The 24244-nt window shown below is 44.4% G+C and overlaps 1 protein-coding gene across 3 annotated transcripts in view; it reads left to right on the top strand.

Annotated features, from left to right (window-relative positions):
- Positions 1-24117, top strand: part of Acsbg1 (acyl-CoA synthetase bubblegum family member 1) — a 55132-nt gene extending 31015 nt beyond the window's left edge. For all 3 annotated transcript variants that reach the window (XM_040274675.2, XM_005316857.4, XM_040274676.2), the window contains 12 exons: positions 5256-5476; positions 5913-6001; positions 6298-6418; positions 15467-15547; positions 15641-15790; positions 16107-16283; positions 17055-17236; positions 18591-18821; positions 19507-19724; positions 21689-21828; positions 22377-22623; positions 23483-24117. In XM_040274675.2, coding sequence (XP_040130609.2) covers positions 5256-5476; positions 5913-6001; positions 6298-6418; positions 15467-15547; positions 15641-15790; positions 16107-16283; positions 17055-17236; positions 18591-18821; positions 19507-19724; positions 21689-21828; positions 22377-22623; positions 23483-23568 — 1943 coding nt within the window. In that variant the 3' untranslated portion in view covers positions 23569-24117. The remainder of the gene's footprint in view (positions 1-5255; positions 5477-5912; positions 6002-6297; positions 6419-15466; positions 15548-15640; positions 15791-16106; positions 16284-17054; positions 17237-18590; positions 18822-19506; positions 19725-21688; positions 21829-22376; positions 22624-23482) is intronic.
- Positions 24118-24244: the final 127 nt, after the last annotated feature.

The following is a 24244-nucleotide window of genomic DNA, read 5'->3' as shown; positions in this document are numbered from 1 at the left end:
ATATAAATGCACAGATTTCTGGTAACTCTTGGTCTCCACTCCTACTGGGCACCAATCCTACATCTGTGGAGCAACATCCCTTTTTAATGGGGCGCACACTCTCCTACGTGCTCAGTCCCCACCAATCTCCGTTGTCTCCTTGACACTGAGGCTGGTCAGTACAATTATCATCGCTCTTGTATTGTTGCTTTGTTTTCCTTTTTAAAATATTTTATTTCTTTTTTAATTGACAAATTAAAATTGTATGTATTTGTGGGGGGCCAACATATTTGGAAACATATACATATTTCCAAATATATTGGCCCCCCACAAATACATACAATTTGGATGTTCCATTGTGGAATGGCTGAACTGAGCCAGTTAATATATGCATTGCTTCACAGACTTTTTTTTGTAATAAGAACACAATCTATCCTTAGCTATTTTCAAAAATATAACATATTGTTATTAATTACAGCCATCGTGTTGTACAATAGATCTCTGAAACTTTTCTCATAATAGAGAAATATCTTGCTGTTCAGGGTTTCTATCAAAGGCAGAGAAACAAAATGTGGACCTTGATGGCTGTGCATCTCAAGGAAGATAGGAAGGAGCCTGTTTCTTTGTGAAAATAAAGACTGTGCCTCTGGTTTCACTTGCAAATCCTAGAGCACTTTATTCATTTATTATTTATTATTATACATTATTTATTATGGTGCTGATACAGTAGCCACCAAAACGTCTCATGGACATTTTGAGTTAGCTACCCTTGATTAATATGTTAATAGTATGACTCCCCCCTTTTTAACTAAAACACACACACACACACACACACAGAGCAGAGCTGGGGATGTGGCTCAATTGCATGAGGCCCCAAGGCTCCAAGCACACCCCCCAGTAATTTTATAAGTAAGTTATTTTATAAGTAAAAATAATATATTGTAAATATATATATGTAAAATATGCATATAAGTTAAATAAGTTAAATAAATATATTGTAAAATATATTTATTTTACTTATAAAATAACTAAAAAAATAATAACTGCAGCAACAACAAAATAAAACCTAGCTTTATATTTGTATAAGACAAACCTATAACTTTTTATTTATTTATTTATTTAATATTAATTTATTTTTTAGGTGTAGATAGACACAACACAATGCCTTTATTTTTATGTGGTGCTGAGGATCGAACCTGGGTCCTGCCCGTGCTAGGTGAGCACTCCACTGCTGAGCCACAATCCTAGCCCCGAACCTATCACTTTTTATATCATAGACTACTGAATTGTTTTATGTTTCTTAGAACAAGTATCATATTTTTATTAAAAAAATTTTTAAAAAAGATGATGAGGGGCTGGGGTTGTGGCTCAGTGGTAGAGCGCTCACTTAGCACATATGAGGCCATGGGTTCTATTCTCAGCACCACATAAGAATAAATGAATAAAATAAAGATATTGTGTCCAACTACAACTAAAAATTAAATATTAAAAAAAAAGATGATGAATGTTCAAGTTAAGAAATTTGGCTTGAGGGAGGATTTAGGACCATATCACAAGGCTTGAACTTACCTCTGCTGGTCTTGGCAACCCTGGGGAAGAGGTGAGTGCAGTGGTGCATGAGTTTCTATAAGTGCCTCAGAAGGAAATTACCTTTTCTAAGCTGAGCAGCAGGAAGACTTAGTGCTGAGGAAGGAAGAATTGGCAGAGGGGCAAAGACAGGATACAGGTTCCATGCACACTACCTGGGCCTTCCCTAGGGTTCTTGCACTGTTTGGGAGGTAAACATTCTTCTTCCTTTTTTTTTTAAAGCAGCTTTATTTAAGTGTAATTTATATGCCATCAAATTTATCCATTTGAATGTGCAATTCAAAGATTTTTAGCAAATTTATAGACTTGCACAATCATCACCAAAATCCAACTCTAGAATGTTTCTCCCCAAAAGGTCTCTTGCACTTGTGTTGGGGTCACTCCTCACTCTCACCCCCAGCCCCAAGCAACCACTAATGTGCTTCTGTCTTTTATGGGTACTTCATTCAAATGTAATCATATGACCCATCGTTTTTTGCATCTGGCTTCTTTCACTGGACATGTTTTGAGTTGCATTCGTGTTGCAGCCAGTATAGCTTTATTCCTTTTTAGCGTGTAATCATATCCCACTATAGAGATAAAGCACATTTTGTTTTCCATTCACCAGTCTATGGACATTGGGTTGTTAACATTTTTTGACTATATATAAATAATGTTTACATAAACAATATAATGTTTACATTATAGACAATGCTGCTATGAATATATGTATATAAGTCTTTGCAGGGATGTGTGTTTTTGTTTCTCTTGGGTAAATACCAGGAATGGAATTGCTGCAGTGTGATAAGTCTATAATGCATTGAGAAACTGCTAAACTGTTTGCCAACACGGCTGTACATCTTACATCTTCACTGGCACAAGGGCTCCAGCTTCAAAGCAAGTCTCAGCTCCAGCTTCTCCCTGCCAACCCCTTCCCATTCTCAGATCATTCTACCTGCTTACAGGGCTGCCAAGAGGAGAATGGCTTGTCAGGTCATGGCAGGGAGTAACAGAATCAGGGTTTGGAACCCAAGTTTCCCTGGCTCCATGGTCCTTCCTGCTTCCATCTTTGTGCTTTCTCATGGACTTTAGCAAAAAGCAGGAGTTGGAGACTCTGAAGCTGATCATAGGGTCTGCCCAGGTTGAGGTTGCAGGATGTAGAAAAAGAATTTGGGGAAGTGTGAGGAGGGATTGGAGGAGGGTCAGCAGCCCAAATGCACTGGATTCCAGCAGTGGCCAGCCCAGGGAACTCAGTCCCAAACAGGTAGGGGGTGGAGGATGTCTTCTACCAATACAGCGCTGTTGATGAATGACCTCTCTTTTGCCCTCCCCTGGCCCAATCTGCATTTCCCACAAACTGTCACCTTCCTGCCTCATATATACAGAGGCACACTGCCCCCACCCCTGCCTCTGGAGCTGGAGATTGTTGAACCCAGAGATGCTCTATCACTGAGCTACATCTCAGCACTTTTTATTTTTTTATTTTATCTTATTTTTTTAGGTGTAGATGGACACAACACAATGCCTTTATTTTTATGTGGTGCTGAGAATCAAACCTGTGTCCTGCCCTTGCTAGGCAAGTGCTCTACCGCTGAGCCACAATCCCTGGCCACTTTTTACTTTTTATTGAGATAGGGCCTCAACAAGTTGCTTAGGGCCTTGATAAGTTGCTGAGACTTGCCTTGAACTTGTGATCCTCCTGCGGAAGCCTCCTGAGTATCTGGAATTGTAGCCTTAGGCATATTCTCTTCTCTTATTTGGATCTGGATATGTCCCCTTGTCCCCAACACTTGGCCCTCCAGAAGAAGAGAAATGGTCTGTCCTACCTCTGACCCCAGATATTACCTCTTTCTGCCAACCTCAGAGTCTGCATGCAACCTGAGAGTATCAAAGAGAAGGGATGAGGGCATCCAGTCCTCTAACTTGGATAAAGACCAATGACAGGGCACCCTGTTGATGCTGATACCCCCGGTTATCTGTGGAGTTCTGCTTCCTCACATGCTGAAGTTTGAACAGTAGAGAAGCAGGCCGAGGCCAGCATATAAAGCAGGGCTTATTTAAAAAGGGACAACATAGACTTCTTCTGGGAGGGAGGAGGCCATAGCTGGTATCCTGGTATCCCAAAAAGCGAGAGTGCTTTGCCTTTTTTATAGACCTAGTTTTCCTTTGTTCTCCTGCCCTCTTCCCCTTATCTTTCTCCTTCCTGCATACTGACTAGGCATTTGACTTGGCCCAGGAATGCTCGGGTGGGCTGGCCAAAAGGTAGGAAACAGGTGGGCTGAAGGAGGAAGGGCAGAATGGAGCAGCCCAGGACACATTAATCAACAATTAATAGCTCCCTGTAGGAGGGGCAATTCCTGGGACAGGTTACCTTAGCAACAGGTTGGAGCAGGGGGAGATTCTTGATAAGGGTGGAGGAAGGGCTCTGAAGGAAGGAATATTTCAATCCCTCAGGGGACAGTCTCCAGCTTCCCAGGACTCACTCAAAATTGGCCTAACTAGATCTGACCTGACTCTATTTACCTATCTATACTGACTGCCTGTCTAATTCTGGCTTCAGGGCCACCTCCAAAATGGATAACTGGTGGGGGTCTGGCCAGCAGAAAGCAGTGCAACCCCATTTGTCCTGGCCAACCCTGCCCCTTCCTTTCTCTGTGGTCATGCTCAAAGGGTCTAGATCACTCATCCAATCTTCCTTTTTTTTTTAACTTTATTTTATTTATTTTGATGTGGTGCTAAGAATCAAACCCAGGGCCTTGCACTTGTGAGTCGAGCGCTCTACCACGAGCCATAACACTAGCCCCAACCTTCCTTTTCAAACAATTTGAAGAACTTGGAAAAGGAGGAAGAAGGAAAGTGCATTTATTGAGCACCAACTATATACCAGGGCTCTTTGATGTACACTATTTGTTTCAACCATCAAATTGACTCTGAGAATGGGATCTCCACCTTTCCCCTGAGGAAACAGACTCAAGGGTGAGATGCTGGCCTGAAATCTCACGTACTAAACTGCCAGTCTGTGTCCCCATCTGCCATACAGAGTAAGAAAGCCACAGAGGCTGGGTGGTGCCTCAATAAGTGTCCCAAGTATGGGCTGAAGCATCAGGCACATCTGTGTTGGAGTCCTGACTCTGCCACTCCTTGGTGTGTGACCTTGGGCAAGTGCCTGACCTGTCTGAGCTGCAGCCACCCATGTGTGAATGGGGCCTCTCCAAGCCCATCCTATGAAGCCTGGGTGAGAGGGCTCAAGAGAGGTGGAATGAGCAGTCTGCTGCTCTTACTTTCCAGCACTGAAGACTTTACATGTTAGGAACCAGGACCTGCTGGTCTCCAGCTCACCACCCCCAAGGTCCTTGGGATGCTCTCTCTCCTTAATGCTCTGACCTTCTGTCCAACTGAACCTGTCCCCACCCATTCCCAGAAAGCAAGAATACCCTTGAGCTCTGACAGTCCTACTCTTCCCAGACAGTGCAAGCTCCAAGGCCAGCCACCCAAACTTGAGAGGCAAACCCCTGCTGGGGTGAACGAGGTCTGGAAGTTCAGCGTCTCCTCTTCCTTGCTGCATCCCTAAACTCTGCTCATCTTTGAAGGTTGAGTCTGACTTCCTCCTCTAGCACCAGTAGGGCAGGGAAGTTCTTCCCAGGACAGGAGCAGTTCCCCTGGAGACAACCCCAAAAGGGCCTGACCAAGCTGTGGTCTCTTCCCTGCAGAAGAAGCACTATGGACGACTCGGGCCGATGGGCGTGTCCGCTTGCGCTTGGACCCCTGCTGCCCACAGCTTCCCTACACCGTGCATCGGATGTTCTATGAGGCCCTGGACAAATATGGGGACCTCAGTGCTCTGGGTTTCAAGCGCCAGGGCAAGTGGGAGCACGTCTCCTACTCTCAGTACTACCTGATTGCCCGCAAAGTCGCCAAGGGCTTCCTGAAGGTGAGGAGCCCCTCAGAGCATGTCCTTTCCTCTCCCCAGACCTGCCTTCCAGCTTGGGCCCTCAAAGGCCTCCTCCCTGACTCCCTGCCAAAGGAGGCCCTTAGAAGTCATAATCTTAAAAAACATCCCCATTCATTGAACGAATACGTTGTGCTGGGACCTCTACTGAGGATTTTATATCTATTGAGCCTTCCTCATGTACCAGGAACTCCATAAAGCTTTACATTTGATATCACATTCAAGGAGGCCTGGGAAGCCTCGTGTGCTGGGCTGGATTCCCTAGGAAAGCCCTGGGAGGGAGCACAAGGGTTGTTGCGTGATCCCCCAGAGGGATCTCTGATTGGGATAAACCTGCAGGGTCCCAGGGCACAGGGGAGGTGGGGTGAGGCCCCCTTCCCTGCCTGGCTGACCTATACTGTCTGCCTTTGACCTGGAGCTTGGCTTGGAGCGAGCCCACAGCGTGGCCATTCTCGGCTTCAACTCCCCAGAGTGGTTCTTCTCGGCAGTGGGCACAGTATTTGCAGGGTAAGTGGCTGGGTAGGGGTGGGTGGTATCTCCAGTGGGTTGGTGGTAGGCAGAAAATAGAAAAAGGATCACTTTCTCTTTTTAGTGGTCCCCCATTCCCAACATCCCTTCTCTCCCTGGGACCTTCCTCTTGTCCCCTCTCTGCCAGGGGTACCTGTGCTGAGATGACAAGGGAACCCTGGCTGCTCTGGCCATGGGAGCTCTTTAGGGCCGGGGGATACAGTTATGGGGAGTGAAGGCCAGGGGATGCCCCCTTGGCACCTGCCCAGATATGAATCCTCCCGGATCTCCTTCAGTGGCATTGTCACCGGCATCTACACGACCAGCTCTCCTGAGGCCTGCCAATATATCGCCCGTGACTGCCGCGCCAACATCATTGTGGTCGACACACAGAAGCAGCTGGAGAAGATCCAGAAGGTTTGGGGGAACAGGGAAGTGGGCATGGGGTCAGAGGCTGGCTGTTCTCATGGACCCCTACTCCAGCCTACCAAGGATGCTCCCCGCTCCCATCCAGAGTCTCCCCTGATCCTCAATAGCAACTCCGATCTCCCATGACCTACACCCATGCATGGAGCAAGCAATAGTTACCTACCCATTTGATAGGTCAGGAAATTGAGGTCCACAAAACTAAAGGGACTAGGTCACTCAGGAAATGAGTGGTCAGGTCTTAGACTAGGACTCCTGGCAGCCCACTGCCTCCCATAGCTGCCCCTTCTCAGGACAGGGTCTCCCCAGAAGGGGAACAAGAGTGGTGGGCAGTGGGGCCCTCTGCTGGTGGGAAGGATGTGTGTATGAGGGCCGCTCTGAGCTCTGACAGCTTGAGCAATCCTGTCTAAATGGGAATGGGGATGAGGGCTGCCACAGGGTGGGGGTGACGCCAAGTCAGAGCAAGCACCCCAGTGTCTTCCAATGATGGGCAATGGCAGGAGCTCGAAGTACCTCTTGAGCCAGCTGGATCTTTCCTGGAGCATTGACAATTCTCCCTAATTAATTTAAAGCCAGCCAGAGACTGGTTCCATCCCACATGCTCCATTCTGGCCTGCAGTGGCCTGGTGACGCCTGTGTGCCCCAGCTGCACCCAGAAGCCTGTGAGGTCCACCAGGTCTCCCTGCATTCCAGAGGAGAGTTCAGATTGATTTATTGGCTTGGCTCTGATTTTGAAGATGTCACCTGGGTCTCAGTCTCCCCATCTGTACCTGAAGGTCTAGTGGTCTCCAACCTTCCAGGATCACAGGATTTCCAGAGAGGCCAGGGTGGGTGCTTTCCCTCATCCTTAGTGGGAAGTCTCCTCAAATCCGAAAGAAAAAACAAAAACACAGTCTGGAGCCAGTCATTCCTAAGTAGATGTCAGCAGAATTCCTTCCCAGGACAGGCTCAGGCTATGATCCAGATCTTCAGGGCAATATCTCTTAGAAGGCACTGTCCATCTCCAAGAGTCTTTCCATCTTGCAAAACAAACTCTGTACCCATTAAACAGCTCCCTTTCAAAATAGTTAAAAAAGAGGATTTTGAAATGTTCTCACCACCGGAAATGCTAAATGTTTGAGGTGATTATTATGCGAAGTACCCTGATGTGATCCTTACACGATGATTACATGTATCCAAAAAGTACATGGTATAATTATCATGTGTCAGTTTTAAAATTTTAATTAAAAAAATAACCCCCCAAAACAAAAACTCCCCATTCCACCTGCTCCCATCCCCTGGCAACCACTGTTCTGCTTTCTGTCTTCCCCACTGACTATCGTTTTACAGTTGATTTATTTGAATCAGGCTCTAAAGCAGGCCCACACATTGCATGTGGGGTGTCTCTTAGGTGGCTATTAATTAAGAGCAAAGCATTGCCTTCCATTTCCCATGAACTAGTGTTGTCCCCAAATTAGCATTGCATGGGAACTTTCCAGAAATACAAGTTTTCAGGCCCCACCCAGGTCCCGTGTGGGGCTGGCCACTCACAGGAACATAGTTTCTTAGCATCTTCTACTCCAAAGACTTCATCACTGAGTCCATCAACAGCAAACACACCTATACCAACCTTGACCACTACCAGTCATGCTCACTGCTGCTTCCCTCACAGCTGTTCAGAGTACACACATCATTTCCTTCCCTCTACGAGGACACCATTTTTAACATTAGTTTGTATTAATGAAAATAGCTTTTTATTAATTAACTCAGTTAAGCATCTCACAATTGGCATCATTTTTGCTGGCATCTGCATCTTCAGTAACATCACCCCGGTAACCGTCCCACTTATACTTATATCACCCTACTCACCATAGACAGTTCTAGTAGTTAATACTTTAGGTTTTACCATTGCCATAAAACTCCACCTGCTGACCTTTAATCTTAAAATCAAACCCTACTCTAATGTCTCTAAATTTTCAAATCTTCTAGGATTCTTTCCAACAATTATCCACCACCTACCACCACTCCTAGATACTGGACTTAATTAATTGACTAGAAAAAACAACCCCCAAATCTGTCTCCCACATTCAAATTATAGCTTCCACCTTCACCTGTAATCATAAGGGACTGATTAAATTTTACTTCTTATCATTTATACTCTCTATAATCTTAGTCTCAACACTTTTCCATGAGTAATTTTAATCACAATGAAAAAATAACAAAGATCAACCAGCTACAACTATTACCCAACTTCCATAACTATACAGTGCAACCACACCCATAGAATCTTCATGAGTGAAACCAAGTTCTTCACCCTCAAACATAACCCAATCCTCTAAATTCTTTTTTATATATATTTATTTTTTAGCTGTAGTTGGACACAGTATCTTTATTTTATTTATTTATTTTAATGTGGTGCTGAGGATTGAACCCAGGGCCTCACACATGCTAGATGAGTGCTCTGCCACTGAGCCACAATCCCAGCCCCTAAATTCTTTTTTTTTAAATTTTTATTTATTTGTTTGTTTGTTTGTTTTGTGGTGCTGGGGATTGAACCCAGGGCCTTGTATATGCTAGAAAAGCACTTACCAACTGAGCTATAACTTTTTAAATTCAATAACAATTTCCATTTCTTGACAAATTACAATTATTAATAATTCTATTAAAAATCCCAACAACAGGGACTGGGGTTGTGGCTCAGTGGTAGAGCACTTGCCTGGCACATGTGAGGCACTGGATTCAATCCTCAGGACCACATAAAAATAAAATAAAGGTGTTGTGTCCATCAAAAACTAAAAAAATAAATAAATATTAAAAAAACTCTCTCTCTTTAAAAATAAATAAATAAATAAATGTATTGTGTCCATCTATAATAAAAAATATTTTAAAATATCTGCTAAATGGAAACTTTGAAAAAAAAATCCCAACAACAAAGCACCTCAAATTATCAAATCACACCCTCTAGTTTCAGGGTACCCTTCCATAGCTATAACTGTACTATACCCAAATATTACATTCCCCTTAAATAAATTTAAGAGACTATTAATTCTAAAAAAGACCACCAAAATATAACACAATCCCACAACCAATCCTCCCTGCACTAATAATTAAACCCAACCCACCATGAATTGGTGAGGTTTTGAAGAAGATCTTGTGAAAACCAAAAAAAAAAAAAGTATACTTAAGGGCTGAGGCTGTAGCTCAGTGGCAGGACCACCCCCTAGGTAGCATGTGTGAGGAACTGGGTTTGACCCTCAGCACCATGTAAAAATAAATAAATAAAATAAAGGCATGCTGTCCATCAACAACTACAGAAGAATTTTTTTAAGTATACTTAATAAAAATATAGTATGTGTCATTATTCTCCATGGAATCTAACCATGACTAATGACATGAAAATCATCATTGTTATTCAACTATAGAAACTTTAATAACTAACATTCAAAAAACCTACCCTCAAATCAAAACTATCAACCACTCATTCACTGACTTACCAGTGCCATCTAAAATCTCGGCTTGATGAAGTTGTGGCTCCTTCCTAGGAGTATGCCTCATCATGCAAATTCTCATGGCATTTTTTCTAGCCATAGTTATAAGTCCGATGCAATAACTACATTTTCTTCTATCACTCACATTTTCTGAGACATAATGTATGACTGACTCATTTGATTTCTACTTGCAAATGGAGCCTTCATATTGTTTATCTGTTTATTCCTACACATAGGCTTAGACCTTTACTATGACTTTTATACCTATTTTAAAACATTAAAATGTCAGCTGGGTGCAGTGACTCACACCTGTAATCCCAGTGACCTGGGAGCTGAGGCTAGAGGATTGCAAGTTTGAGGCCAGCCTCAGCAACTTAGTGTAGACACTGTCTCAAAATAAAAAACAAAAAGGGCTTTCAACCCCCAAAATCAAAAAGAAAGAAAATCAACATCATGACATATCAGAATTGTTCTTTATTCACAGTAAATAGCAACAGAATTTGTAGGCTACATACTACTGTAAGGATAAGTATCCTTCTGAGGGGAACCATAATTACTAATCTCTCAGCTATTACTTATATTAGAACTAGTTTAGAATGAATCTGAGGTAGATTTTTTTGTAGATAAAGCAACTCAAACACAATTCTTCACATTCCACTTCATTTTACCATTCATTATTACAGCCCTAGTAATAGTTCACCCATTATTCCTTTATGAGACAGAGTCAAGCAAGTTCTATTTCACCCCTGTTGCCCTATTAAAGATATTCTAGGACCACTGTGTTTAGCCAGTTCTGAAGCACACTGGAGGTGAGAACCTCTGCTGTAGAGGTGCTGCTGAAGCCAGGTCAGCCATCTTGCAGAAGGCTTCACCGTCGGGATGTGTCTTCTCTTGCTGTCCTTTAACTTGTTCTTGTAACCTCTATATTTCCTAAGGGCTAGCTAGATGTGTTTCAGATGAGAATTTTTGGGGCAAAGACATCCCCTAGGTGGCGCTGTGTACTTCATAATGCTGGCCCTCAAGCGACTCAGATGTCAGGTGCTAGCATTCTCAGTGATGCAGAGCAACATCTGGACCCAGGTGGTGATCACCTGCTCTTTCATTGCGACATTCCCCAGCAACCTTTCCCTAATGCTTTTAGCATCCACTGGTTTGCTTTGGCTGAACTAATTATTTCATGAGGGGTGGAAAATGTTGATTTGCTGGTGATTTGATTTGCTAATGCATCAGCCAGAATTATTCTCCAAAAGAAGAACTTGCTGTCTCCTGAGGCTCTTTGGTATCTGAAATACTGTTTGCACAGAGCAGGTGTGGTAGAAGAAATAATGGTCCATCTTTCGTATTCTATAAATATTAATTATGTTGAGCTGGTCTGTGGTTTATAATGTTATTCAAGTCTTCTGTATACCTATGGATTCTTCACCTGCTTATTCCATCAAACACTGAGAAAGGCGCTGGAGGTGTAACTCAGTGGTGGAGAGACTGCTCAGCATATGTGAGGTGTGGCATTCCATATCCAGCACAAACACACACAAGAACAAATTCTGAGAAAGGGAGTGTTGAAATCTTCTATTGTTATTTTGGATTTATGTATTTTTGTCATTCAGTTATACCAGTTTTCACCTCACAGATTTTGGAGCTCTGCTATTAGACATACACATATTTAGATTGTTATGTCCTTGATGAATTAACCCTTCCCTCTCCATTGTAATAATTCTGGTTCTAAAACTACTTTGCCTCAAGTGATGTGGACATTCCAAATTTCTTATGATTAATGTTTGCATGGATACATTTTTAAAATATTTTTTTAGTTGTAGATGGACACAATGTCTTTATTTATTTTTATGCCCGCTAAGGATCAAACCCAGTACCTCACAAGTGCAAGGCAAGAGCTCTATCACTGAGCCACAACCCCAGCCCTGCATGAATACATTTTTAGATTTCTTTTATTTTTAACCTAGCTATGTCTTGTAGGCAGCATATAACTAGGTTATTTCCTCTGTCTCCCATTTGCTCTTCTTTCCTTCTATTTTTCTTTTGAGGTCCTGGGGCTCAAACCCAGGGTCTCACACATGCTAAGTAAATGCTCTACTGCTGAGCTACAATATCCCAGCCCTGTTCTGTTTTCCTTTTCTCCCTTTTCCTGTTCTGTATTGAGTTTTCGTTTTGTTTTAGTATTCCATTTTATCTCCCTTGGCTTATTAGCTATCCTCTATATCATTGTTTGCTGTAGACCTTACAATATGCTTGCTTTTTTTTTTTTTCATTCCTGGGGATTGAACCCAGGGTGCTCTATCACTGAGCTACATCCCTAACCCTTTTTATTTTTTATTTTGAGAGATGGTCTCACTAAGTTGCTTAGCCTGGCCTCAAACTTGTCTCCTGTCTCAATCTCCTGAGAAAATATACATCTTTAATTTATCACATTATGATTTTCTTTTCTTTTTCCTTTCTTTTCTAGTTTTCTTTTTAGGGTAGGTATAGGTTTATCAGAGATTGAACCCTGGATCTCACACATGTTAATCACACACTCAACCCCTGGGCTACATTCCCAACCTCCATCATGGTATAATCTTTTTTTGGGGGGGGCGGGGTATACCAGGGATTGAACTCAGAGGCACTCAACCACTGAGCCACATCCCCAACCCTATTTTGTATTTTGTTTAGGGTTGCTTAGCACCTCAGCACTGTTGAGGTTGGCTTTGAACTCATGATCCTCCTGCCTCCACCCCCCACCCCCAAGCCACTGGGATTATAGGAGTGTGCCACTGCGCCCAGCTACTACTATTAAATATCACATCACTTCACATGTAATGTGGAACTCACAAAACATGCTGTTGTTCCTCTATATCTGCAGTTCAACCATCCTCATATGGAAAAATTGGGAAGGAAATACATCTGTACTGAATGTGAACAAATTTTTTCCCTTGTCATTATTCCCTAAACAATACAATTATAATAATAATAATAACTATTTACATAGTATTTACATTGTATTGGGCATTATAAATCATATAGAGATTATTTAAAGTCTGTGAGAGGATGTGCAAAAGTTACATGCAATAGCATGCCATTTTATGTAAGAGACTTGAGCATCCTTAGGTTTTGGTATCCTCCAATAGCGGGGAGTCCTGGACACAATCCCCTTCTGATGCAGAAGACCATAGCACTTCCACCTGCACCCCCACCGTCTTTATCATTATCCATGGTACTTCCATATAGCTTGTAAACCCCAATACATTGGTACTATTCTTGCTTTAAACAGTTGAATATCTGGGGAAGAGATTTTAAAAGAAGAGGGTCTTTTACGTTCACCCACATTTTTGCCACTCCTGACCCTGCCTTCCTTGTGCAGATCCAAGTTTTCATTGGATATCGTCTTCCTCCTGACTTAAGAACTGCCTTCAACATCCCTTGCTGACATTCCAGGCTGGATGTCAACAGATATCCTCAGCGACTGTTTGTCTGAAAAGTGTTTATTTTTACCTTCGTTTAAGAAAATAATTTCGTCTGGTATAGAATTCTAGGTTGACAGATTTCCTCTTTTCTTTCAGCATTTTAAAGATCTCAGTCCCATTTACTTGGTTTCTGGTATGAAGTCTGTGAGATCCTATCTTTGTTCCTCTCCACCGAATGTGCCTGTTTCTCTGACAGCTTTTAAAATCACTAGTTTTCAGCAATTTGGTTGTGTTGTGTCTTGGAATAGGTTTTCTTGGTGTTTATTTTGCTTGGGATTCTAGAATTGGTAGATTTAGAAATCAACCCAGAAATTTCTCAGACTTTTTTCATTTTAAAACATATTTTGGGGGGTGGGGTTGTGGCTCAGTGCTAGAGCGCTTGCCTAGCATGTGTGAGGCACAGGGTTCGATCCTCGGCACTGCAAAAATAAATAAATAAATAAACAAAATAAAAGTATTGTGCCCATCTACAACTAAAAATTTTTTTTTGAAAAAAAAATTGAGACAGACTCCAATTACATGGATGTTAGATGTCTTGATATTGTCTTACAAATAATTTTTCTCTTTTCTAAACTTCATTTTGAGGCACTATAGTACTGGTGTAGATAGCCTCTACCAAGGCTAATTTAGCCTCACACAGTAGACATGACCCTTCTGGGTCTCTGCTTAATGCCCCAGGAGGTCCCACATGACTGGTTGATGGAAGCTTGAAGAATTCCTAGGTGCCTCCTTGTTTGTCTTATCAGTTGAGTCCTTAGCTTCCTCCAGCCTCATGGATTTTCCTCTTATGTCTGTGCAAGTAGATAAGACTCGGCGTAATGCTGAGTCAGGACAATGCAGGACACTATGGTAGGGTAGTGTGTATACCCTTAGGTGATAGATGGGGCTATCTGGGCCCACCCAGCTTACCAGAGCTGGCTATGAACACTGCTCAAGAAGATCCCTAGAGATATTTCTGGAACTTTCTTTACATAGTTCTCTCCCCTCTGGTGTAGTGTCTCACACATTTGAGCCACCTTGACTTTTCTGAGCTCTGAAAAGCCATATATATATCATGAGTTCACAATGATAGTTCTGATTCAAACATTACACGGAAGGATTTTAACTTACTTTCTTTGATTTATTCTTGCATTTCTTTTATCTGACCCTAAAAATCCTACTTCCTAATCACATCAACTTAATTCTATGGTATATATCAAATAATTTCCAAATAATAATGTAGATATTATTCACAACAATAAGACTGCAGAATGAAGTATGGAATTCTCTTTTGTCCTTAGAGTGCATTCCACTAAGAAAGAAGAATCAAAGTGCGCCGTTTTAAAATCCCTTCATGTAATTCTCTGTGTCTGTGCTCATGTGCTCATGTGTGCATATGCATGATTATGTCACCAACTTGGTCTATAGTCTTAGTTTCTTTCAGATTGTTTTTTGACTCTTAGAGAATTGTTGTTTCCATCTTTTACATAATTTTGTTTTTCAAATGATTATAATATTTACATGATGACAAAATCAAAATTCTTTGAGGCACTCAAAAAATTCTTGCCCCCCTGCTTCTTACCACTATTTCTTTCTCTGCTTATACATAGTCTGTTAGTTTGGGGTTTAACCCTCCAGGGTTCCTTTTGACAACATAAACAAATACGTGTTTGCGTATATATATATATATACATATATTCATGTATGTTCGCGTAGTATTCCTTTCTTATACAAAGGTAGCATGCTACATGCTTATTGTACACATTCTCTTTGTTAGTAATATTTCAAAAAACCCACTCTATACCAGTGTTTAGCACTGTCCCTCTCTAACCTGTAGTTACTTAGTGCTCCATTGTGCAGCTAGATCATTGTATTCACCCAGATCCTGTATCATTTGGTGGTTTCCCCTGCCCCGGCCTGCCCCCACTGTCACTGCTTCCAAGTTCCCATGATGTAGATCTATGGACAAAGGGTGGCAATTGTTCTGCTGGGGTCAAAGATCAGAGATGGGGAACCCAGAGACTTTTGTCACACAGTGCCTGCCAAGCAGACTGTTGCTGTAGGAGAATGGGATTTCTTTTCAGAAAGTAACATTTTTCTTGCTGAAACCTGGTTTGCTTTCCCTGTCAATGCAGATCTGGAAAAATTTGCCACATCTGAAGGCAGTAGTGATATACGGAGAATCTCCTCCAAAGAAGATAACCAATGTGTATACGGTAGGGTAGTATGTATACCCCTGGGTGACAGGTGGGGCTGTCTGGGCCCACCCAGATGATCTGGACTGGTTGCTCTCCCCCACCTGGCCACAGATGGAAGAATTCATGGAGCTGGGGCGTGAGATATCCGAAGAGACCCTGGACACCATCATCGATGCTCAGCAGCCCAACCAGTGCTGCGTACTAGTGTACACGTCGGGCACCACTGGGAACCCCAAGGGCGTGATGCTGAGTCAGGACAATGTAGGACAGATGGCAAGATGGGTGGCTTGGGTGGCTCTGTCCCAATAACTTCTGGGGAGGTTCTCAGCTCAGGGAGCTGGGATAAGTAAGAGCCCACAGGTCTATGGTCCAGACTGAACACAGAAATGGGGAGGGGAAACAGTGAGGGGGGGCCTATCCCTGGAGGTTTGTTTCCAGGAACTGCAGAATGACCTGGGAGGGTAGCCACTCAGTGGGTCCCCAAAAAAGTAGCTCCAAGTCCCCAGCATGGCCACAGTTGTGAGCACTGCCAGAGCTGGCTGTGAACACTGCTGGGCTCCGTCTGCCTGCCCTCCAGATCACGTGGACAGCACGATTTGGCAGCCAGGCTGGTGACATCCAGCCAGCGGAAGTCCAGCAGGAGGTGGTGGTCAGCTACCTGCCCCTCAGCCACATTGCTGCCCAGATCTATGACTTGTGGACGGGCATCCAGTGGGGAGCACAGGTCTGCTTTGCTGAGCCTGATGCCCTGAAGGTCAGTCTGCCTCTCTGCCATGTGGGTGTCCAGTGCATGAGCAAGAGCATGCCTGATCCATACTCCAATCTGGGACCTTGCGTGTACATCTGTGGGTCTGCTAGTTCCTTGTGCATTTATTTGGCAGAATTCTCCCAGCTGCAAGTTGCATAGCCTGACTCAAGTGACCAAACAAATAGGGAAACTGATGGCTTTACAGTAAGTTGAGTCAGAATGGTTTGCTGGGTCTATAGCACCATCAAGGAGACCTCCTCAGAGGAGGATCATGAGATGATCACAGTGGCCACAGCCCCTCCCTGTATTCCCACTGCATAAACTACACCTATTCTTTGGATTCTTATGAATCCATGAGATTCATAAGAACCATGAGAGAAGTTTCCCAGAAACCCTTCAGCAGGCTTTCCTGACCCAGCATCTGGGTAGCCCACACAATGCCACATGTCCTCAGGACCATGTTCAATCCTAAAGCATTTGCTACTCAGAGAAATGAGATTATTAGATTTAAGTTAGACAAACAAAGAGTCACCAACCTCGGGGGCAGAAAGAGACCAAGGTACTTCTGAAGCACCTGGCCATCTGGTACCCAAATGACACCAAGTTTCTATTAGTGGAGTGTGAGGGGAAAACTGTTGAGCCACAGCCAATAGCCCATGCTGCAGGCTGGGTGTGGGTGTGTGCAGCAGCTGCGCTGTGTGGTGTGTGCACACCTGATCAGATGCAGGACCCAGCTGGCCCTGAACAAGAGGCCTGACTCTCCCAATTTGTGAACAGGGGAGCCTGGTGAACACACTGCGGGAAGTGGAGCCCACCTCCCACATGGGCGTGCCACGTGTGTGGGAGAAGATCATGGAAAAGATCCAAGAGGTGGCGGCTCAGTCTGGCTTCATCCGTCGTAAGATGCTGCTGTGGGCCATGTCGGTGACCTTAGAGCAGAACCTCACCTGCCCTACCAGGTACAGAGGGCCAGGGGATAGGAGCCAGCAGGGCTGGCTCACAATCTAGTATACACCAAAGATCCAATAGGCTTGTCCCAGCCCCAGGGGCCTGTAAGTTCTGAGGACCCCTGCGCAGAGGCCACATCAACAAGTGGGACTTGCACTCCTTTACTCATTGCAGCCCTTGTGGGGACAGTTGGCATCTTGGGTTCTGGATGGGAAGACTGTCTCCCTCTAAAGAGAAGTCCACCTTCCTGGCAGCAGCCTACCAGTCTCCTGAGGTCCCTTGACCTCGATAGGTGGGGATAGAAGAGCCCACTGTTATGAAGGTTCATCCTTTCCAGCCTCCCCAGGCATCCCACACGACCACTCAGACCTCTCCTTAACCCCCAACCTGTGTGTGTGAGTGTGTGTGTGTGTGTGTGTGAGAGAGAGAGAGAGAAGAGAGAGAGAGAGAGAGAGAGACTATAGCTTGAAGGCTCTACCACTGAGTCACATCCTCGGCCCTTTCTTTTTTTTTTTTTTTTTTCTTTTGAGATGGGATCTCGCTAAGTTGCTCAAGGCCTCACTAGGTTGCTGAGGCTGGCTTTAAACTCACAATCCTTCTGTCAGCCTCCCAAGCCTTTGGGATTACAGGCATGCACCACAGTACCTGGCTCTTTTAATTTTTTATTTTGAGACAGGGTCTTGCTAAGTTTCCCAGGCTGGGTTCAAACTTGCAATCCTGACTGCCAAGTCTCTGGAATTGTAGGCGTACACCACCGTGTCTGGCATTCCCACCCTTTCTGATTGCTTTTTAAATTCTCACAAAGTACTGTTACATGGGTAACATATAAATCTAGTGAGGTTTCAATTTTAAATAGCAATAGTTTCTGTTACTAGTATGTTTATGAAACAGTATCACGTTTCATGAGAATTGTGGACACATCTATGCTCCTACAGCTTCATTTATACACAGGAAGTGAATATGCGTGCAAATGTCTGTGGACCTCAAATAAGATCATACTTGTGTGTATAATTATACCTGTGTGTCTGTGAATATAGACTTAAAATCTCTGTGTGTGTGTTATAGGGTTGCAAATATGCATGCATCTGGATTGTTGCCTGTGTATCTGTATACAGCTGAACCTGCTTATCTGATTTCCTGGCTCAAGGCATATTTGCCCAAAACTATATGCATTTGCATCTTCATTTGCATACAAGGATATGGCAGGGCCAATATTCAAATTATTTAACAACAGGTTCAGCATTGACATCAACATTAGAATATACAACCAGAATGGCTGTGCCAGTATATACACATGGAATACACACCCTTTCACATGACTGTGTGTTCCCTTTCTTCCATGGACCATTCTTCCTCTCCCACCAGTGATCTGAAGCCCTTCACAACCAGACTGGCAGATTACCTGGTGCTAGCCAAGGTCCGTCAGACACTGGGCTTTGCCAAGTGTCAGAAGAACTTCTACGGGGCTGCCCCCATGACTGCAGAGACACAGCGCTTCTTCCTGGGCCTCAACATCCGCTTATATGCGGGTTATGGCCTCAGTGAGACCACAGGCCCCCACTTCATGTCCAGCCCCTACAACTACCGGCTATATAGGTGAGGTCCCAAGCTGCAACATGTACGCATGCCCGCATGTCCCTGATGACACCCATGTGTGCCTACCTATTGAGTGCCCCAAGAGCTGGCTCTTCTTTCCACACTGGACATCTGACCCCTGGGCTGGGAGCTTCCAAGAGCCAACATCATCATCTTGGGCCAGGCCCCTTGCTTGTCCTCCTTGGTGCAGTGGGGTCTTTTCCATTATGACATGTGGATCTATGGTTGAAAACAGCCTTAACAGCTCAAGCACCCCCTGAACAGTCTTCTCTTGATGAAGGAAGGTCCTTCCCCCATTGCCTCCAGTAGAATGGGGTGTATTGGAGGGGGTCCCAGGAGAGCTGATGGCCAGGCTCCCGTTGAGGTGGGAGCCAGGGGTCAGGGCTAGCCTTCCAGTAGGCAAGGAAGGCAGTCAGGGCTGGAGAGTGGTGTGAAGGCTTATCTACTGTGCTCCGATTCCTCCCTCCCTGGCCGGCCTATCACAGCGCTCCAAATTCTAACATTAGCATTTCATTCATTTATTCATTGAAAAACCTTTAGCTGGCCCTATCGGCTCTAAGTCCCCCATTAAAACCCCAAAACCCTGGCAGGGGATACCTGGTCATCAGTGAAGACTGAGAGATTGGGGACTTGAGGCTCCCTAATGGGATCCTCTGACCCCCTCCTGCCCACCTCTCCATCTCAGCTCAGGTAAGGTGGTGCCAGGCTGCAGGGTGAAGCTGGTGAATGAGGACACTGAGGGCATTGGAGAGATCTGCCTGTGGGGCCGCACCATCTTCATGGGCTACCTGAACATGGAGGACAAGACGTGTGAGGCCATAGACTCTGAAGGCTGGCTGCACACAGGTGACACTGGCCGCCTGGACACCGATGGCTTCCTCTACATCACTGGGCGCCTCAAAGGTGAGCCCCCATGGCAGCTGCAGCTGGGCACTGGAGGCCACAGTGAGGTATGGGAGAAATTCTGCTTCCACCATTATTCATACCTGCTACCTGCGTTGAGCCCTTATTACGTGCCACACATTTCCTGACATAATTTTACTCTATTTACTCTCCACTAGGGCAGGGACTATTACTATCCTGCCTTAATGAGGACATCCAGAGAGGTTAAGTAACTTACCCAAGGTCACCTAGCTGGTAAATAGTAGAGCTGGATTTACATTTCTGAGAGAAACAAGGCAAGGGCAGGTGCAGTGGTGCACACCTGTAATTCCAGCAACTCTGGAGGCTGAGTCAGGAGGATAGCAAGTTTGAGACCAGCCTAGCAATTTATTGAGACTTAAAAAATTTTTTTTTTAATTTTTTTTTTAAAAATGAAAATGGGCTGGGGATGGAGCTCAGTGCCTCTGGATTTAATCTCCTATACCCTCTCCCAAAAGAGACAGCAAAAAGGCAAGACCTTCAGAACATTCAAGGCATTAATCTTATGTAGTTTTATATGTAAACATGGATGTGATAGAGAATAACACATAAATCAAATATTAAATTTAAAGTGAAACATTAGACTTCAAAGAATTATCCTGTGGAGAAAGGAAATTGGAGATCCCTCCATGGAAAGATGTTTCCATCCTGTTGCCCAACTGGGTGTCATTCCCCTAGCACCGACAGGGGAATCCCATAGCCCCATTTCACAGGGGAAATTGTTGCAGGTAATAGAAATGCAATTTTTTTTGCATGTTGGCCTCATATCAAATGATTTTGATGAGTTCACATAGTAGTTCAGTACTGTGTGTCTTACTTTAAATTTTCTATGGACACAGTCATATCATCTGTATATAATAACAGTTTTATTTCTTCCTTTCATCCCTTGTGAATGTTTCTTGCCTTATTGCACAGGTTAGCACCTCTCTCCAGAGGAATGTTGAACAGAATTGGCAACAGTCAAGTTGGGGGTGTAGCTCAGTGGTGAGTGCATGCTCACATGCATAAGGCACTGGGTTTGATTCCTAGCACTGAGGGAGAAAAAAAAAAAAGTGATGGTGGTTATTTGTTTTAGTCCTGATCTCAGAGGGAAACTTCACAACATTTTATCATTAAGTATGTTTGCTGTGGATTTTTTATAGGTATTCTTGATCATATTTAAAAAGTTTCTTTCCATATTTCATCTGCTAAAGGTTTTTATCACTAATGGTTGGGCAAAAGGATGCTAGAAGAGCTCTGAGAAGGGTGAGGTCAGTGTGGCTGGGAGAGTTGGAGAAGGCTTCTTGATGGAGGCAACAGAGCTGGACAGATGGGAAGGGAGGAGGACATACCATGAGAGACACAAGGACAGCAAGAAGCACCATAGCAGGGTGGGTTTGGACTTTTGGAACTGAACTGGATTTAAATCTTAGCTCTACCACTTACTGGTATGTGATCTTAGAAAAGTTACTGAACTTCTCTGTACCTTAGTTTCCTCATCTGCAAAATGATAAGACAGCCTCCCTCTTAGTCCTATTGCGAGGATTGAGTGAATGACTGTTGAAGCACCTAGCACGGTGACTGGTGCGTGGTGAGTGCCATGTGAGTGATGGAGAGGTGGTAAAGCACAGGGAGGGAGGGGAACAACACCAGCTATTCAGAGGATGGGGTGGGAGGCCTGTTTAAGACCAGAAGGGGCCTGGGGCTGCACTGTCTGAGCAGGCAAAGTCTTGAAAGATGAGCTGAAGAGTGGGAATACTGGGTGGGCAGTTGTCCTCTGGGAAACTGCTGCCATCCCCCAGCAGGCACGAGGTGCTTTGGAGAGCCTGGCCCTGCCTCTTCCTCCAGAGGCATCCCCAGCAGTGCTTCCTGCTCTCCAGCCTCCCAGGCTGTGACTCAGGTCAGGTCACGTTTAGCCAGGGCACCTGGACTATAGGCTAGGCTGCAGCCTGGTCTTGCTTCCCCAGAATTGATCATCACTGCCGGAGGGGAGAATGTACCCCCTGTGCCTATTGAGGAGGCTGTGAAAATGGAGCTGCCCATCATCAGCAATGCCATGCTGATCGGGGACCAGAGGAAGTTCCTGTCCATGCTGCTCACCTTGAAGGTATGTATGGGGTGGACACTGCTCTGGAGGAGCAGCTGGTAGGTGCTCTGAGGGTTGGGCCTAGCAGAATCTGCATTCAGCCCAGGAGACATCTGGATCTCAAGGCTTTGTTCTGGAATCACTGCAGTCAGTGCCACTGGCATTCAGGGAGCAGTTATACACAGGTAAATTCCTCTGTCCCCAACAGGCCACTGAGAAGATCCTTTCCATGTTACCAGTGCATTTCATTGTGCAAAGTGCTGCTGCCCACCTGCATTCCTTGCAGCAAGGAATTCCCTGCATTCCTACATTCCTGGGCTCCCAGGGCCGCAGACAGGCAGGAGGATAGCCCTGTTTCACAGATGACTTCCTTCAGGTCTCTCTCAGATCACTGTCCCTTCCACCACACCACAGGGCCCAACCTGGTGACATCCAGCTCATTATAGACCCATATCTCTGAAATAGCTCACAGTGGTCCATACCTCTGCTTTCAGCAATAAGACCTCCAAGACCATGGGTTGTGTCCTATAGAGCAAGGCTTGGTCTTCATCTGTCCTCTGGCTTTTCAGTGCACCCTGGACCCAGACACCTCTGACCCGACTGATAATCTGACTGAACAAGCTGTGGAGTTCTGCCAGAAGGTGGGCAGCAGAGCCAGCACCGTGTCTGAAATCGTGGGGAAGAAGGACGAAGCTGTGTATCAGGCCATTGAAGAGGGGATCCAGAGGGTCAATGCCAATGCAGCAGCCCGGCCCTACCACATCCAGAAGTGGGCCATTCTCGAGAGGGACTTTTCCATTTCAGGAGGAGAGTTGGGTAGGTTTTTCTTTTTCGTTATTCCAGGGGCTGTGTGGGAAGACAGTGGCTATGGCAGTGCTGGGAAGTAGCTATGGGCAGTGGGTCTCAGACAAGGCTTTGGATGACACCATCTCTCTCCTGTGGGAGAACAGCGATTGCTCAGTGCACAGACTTGTGGTTTTATAGAATCTGTAGAATATCCAATAGGCCCTGTGTCTATGGGTTCCTCAACCTGTGAACTCAACAGGCCACAAATGAAAAATTTCGGGGGAAAAAAAATTATGTCTGTATTGAACATGTACAGTACATGCTTTCTTTCCTGTCATTATTCCATAAACAATACAGTGTAACAACTATTTACACTGTATCTGGTATTTTATGTAATCTAGAGATGATTTAAAATATATAGGATGTGCATAAGTCATATGCAAATAGTACATCATTTTATATAAGGACCTAAAAACATTTTCAGACTTAGGTATTCAAAAGGGGCTCCTAGAAACAATCCCCCATGATACAAAGGCATGTATTCATTTAAGAGACAATTGCAATAAATTGAGGATCTGGAATGGGTAAGGGGCATGTGGTTTACAACACTTTATTAGGCACTGGAAAATGTAGTCTTTTCCAACCTATTCCTGGAAGTGACATCACATCACTTCCTGTTTTTCAAGGTCACACAGACCTGGGTTCCCTGGAACACGGCAAGGGGTGTGATGCAGAGGGGGGCCCCACTGTCTTGGAGGTGGGATATTCAGCTGGTCCTCAATACCTGTCTGGCTTCCTGAGTTAGGGGACTCACTAAGTCTGCATCTTTGACATACACCTCAGTTACCAGAGCCTGGCTCTCATGCATTTCTTCCAATTTCTCTTTTAGGTCCCACCATGAAATTAAAGCGGCTCATAGTTCTGGAGAAGTACAAAGATATTATCGATTCCTTTTACCAAGTGCAAAACAAGTAATCAGGAGTCATCCCTGTGGTTTCTACTGAATAGATGGCAGGCTTTTCCAGCATTCTCCTGAGCTCTAGATTCTCTTCAATCTAGGCCTAGGAACTGTCAAAATCTATTATCTCAAGGTCAGGGTATGGCACTTTCATCTACAAATCTGAGAAGCCTCATGTGTGGATAGTTTAAATTCTGCTTAAGTAATTGTTTCATGTTCAGGTGACAAGTGAGATTGGTTCTCCTTCCAAAACTAAAGGGCTAATTTTTGGCCTTAGTTCCAGGCAGATTTAACAAGCTCACATAACAGATCAACCAGTGACAGGCTATTGGGGAAGAAGAATGAGGGGAAGACAGCTTGTGTTACTAGTGTGGGCTGCAAGGAAAGCAAAGTCATAGTTCACCTAATGGTCTGACTTACTCTGGAATCTTCTTGAACACTGCCAATTCCATTATCCATTACCAGGCACTCCTCTACCATGCACATACCGACTTGATGCTTAATAAAACTGCTGCTGTATTTAATGTGTAATTTGAATATTAAACTTTTAACATAACTGTCAACAAGTACCTGAATTTTTTTTTTTTTTTTTTTTGGAGGGGGTCAATTGAGCAGGCTGGACAGAGTAGTATTTAACCCACAGGACTATGTGCAACAGGCATGAGTGACCATTAGTGCACCATTAGTGCCCTG

This window comes from Ictidomys tridecemlineatus, chromosome 5 (genome assembly GCF_052094955.1).
Source record: "Ictidomys tridecemlineatus isolate mIctTri1 chromosome 5, mIctTri1.hap1, whole genome shotgun sequence".
NCBI classification, from domain to species: domain Eukaryota; kingdom Metazoa; phylum Chordata; class Mammalia; order Rodentia; family Sciuridae; genus Ictidomys; species Ictidomys tridecemlineatus.
The sequence above is the reverse complement of the archived record's forward strand: the minus strand, read 5'-3'. Positions and strand labels throughout refer to the sequence as shown.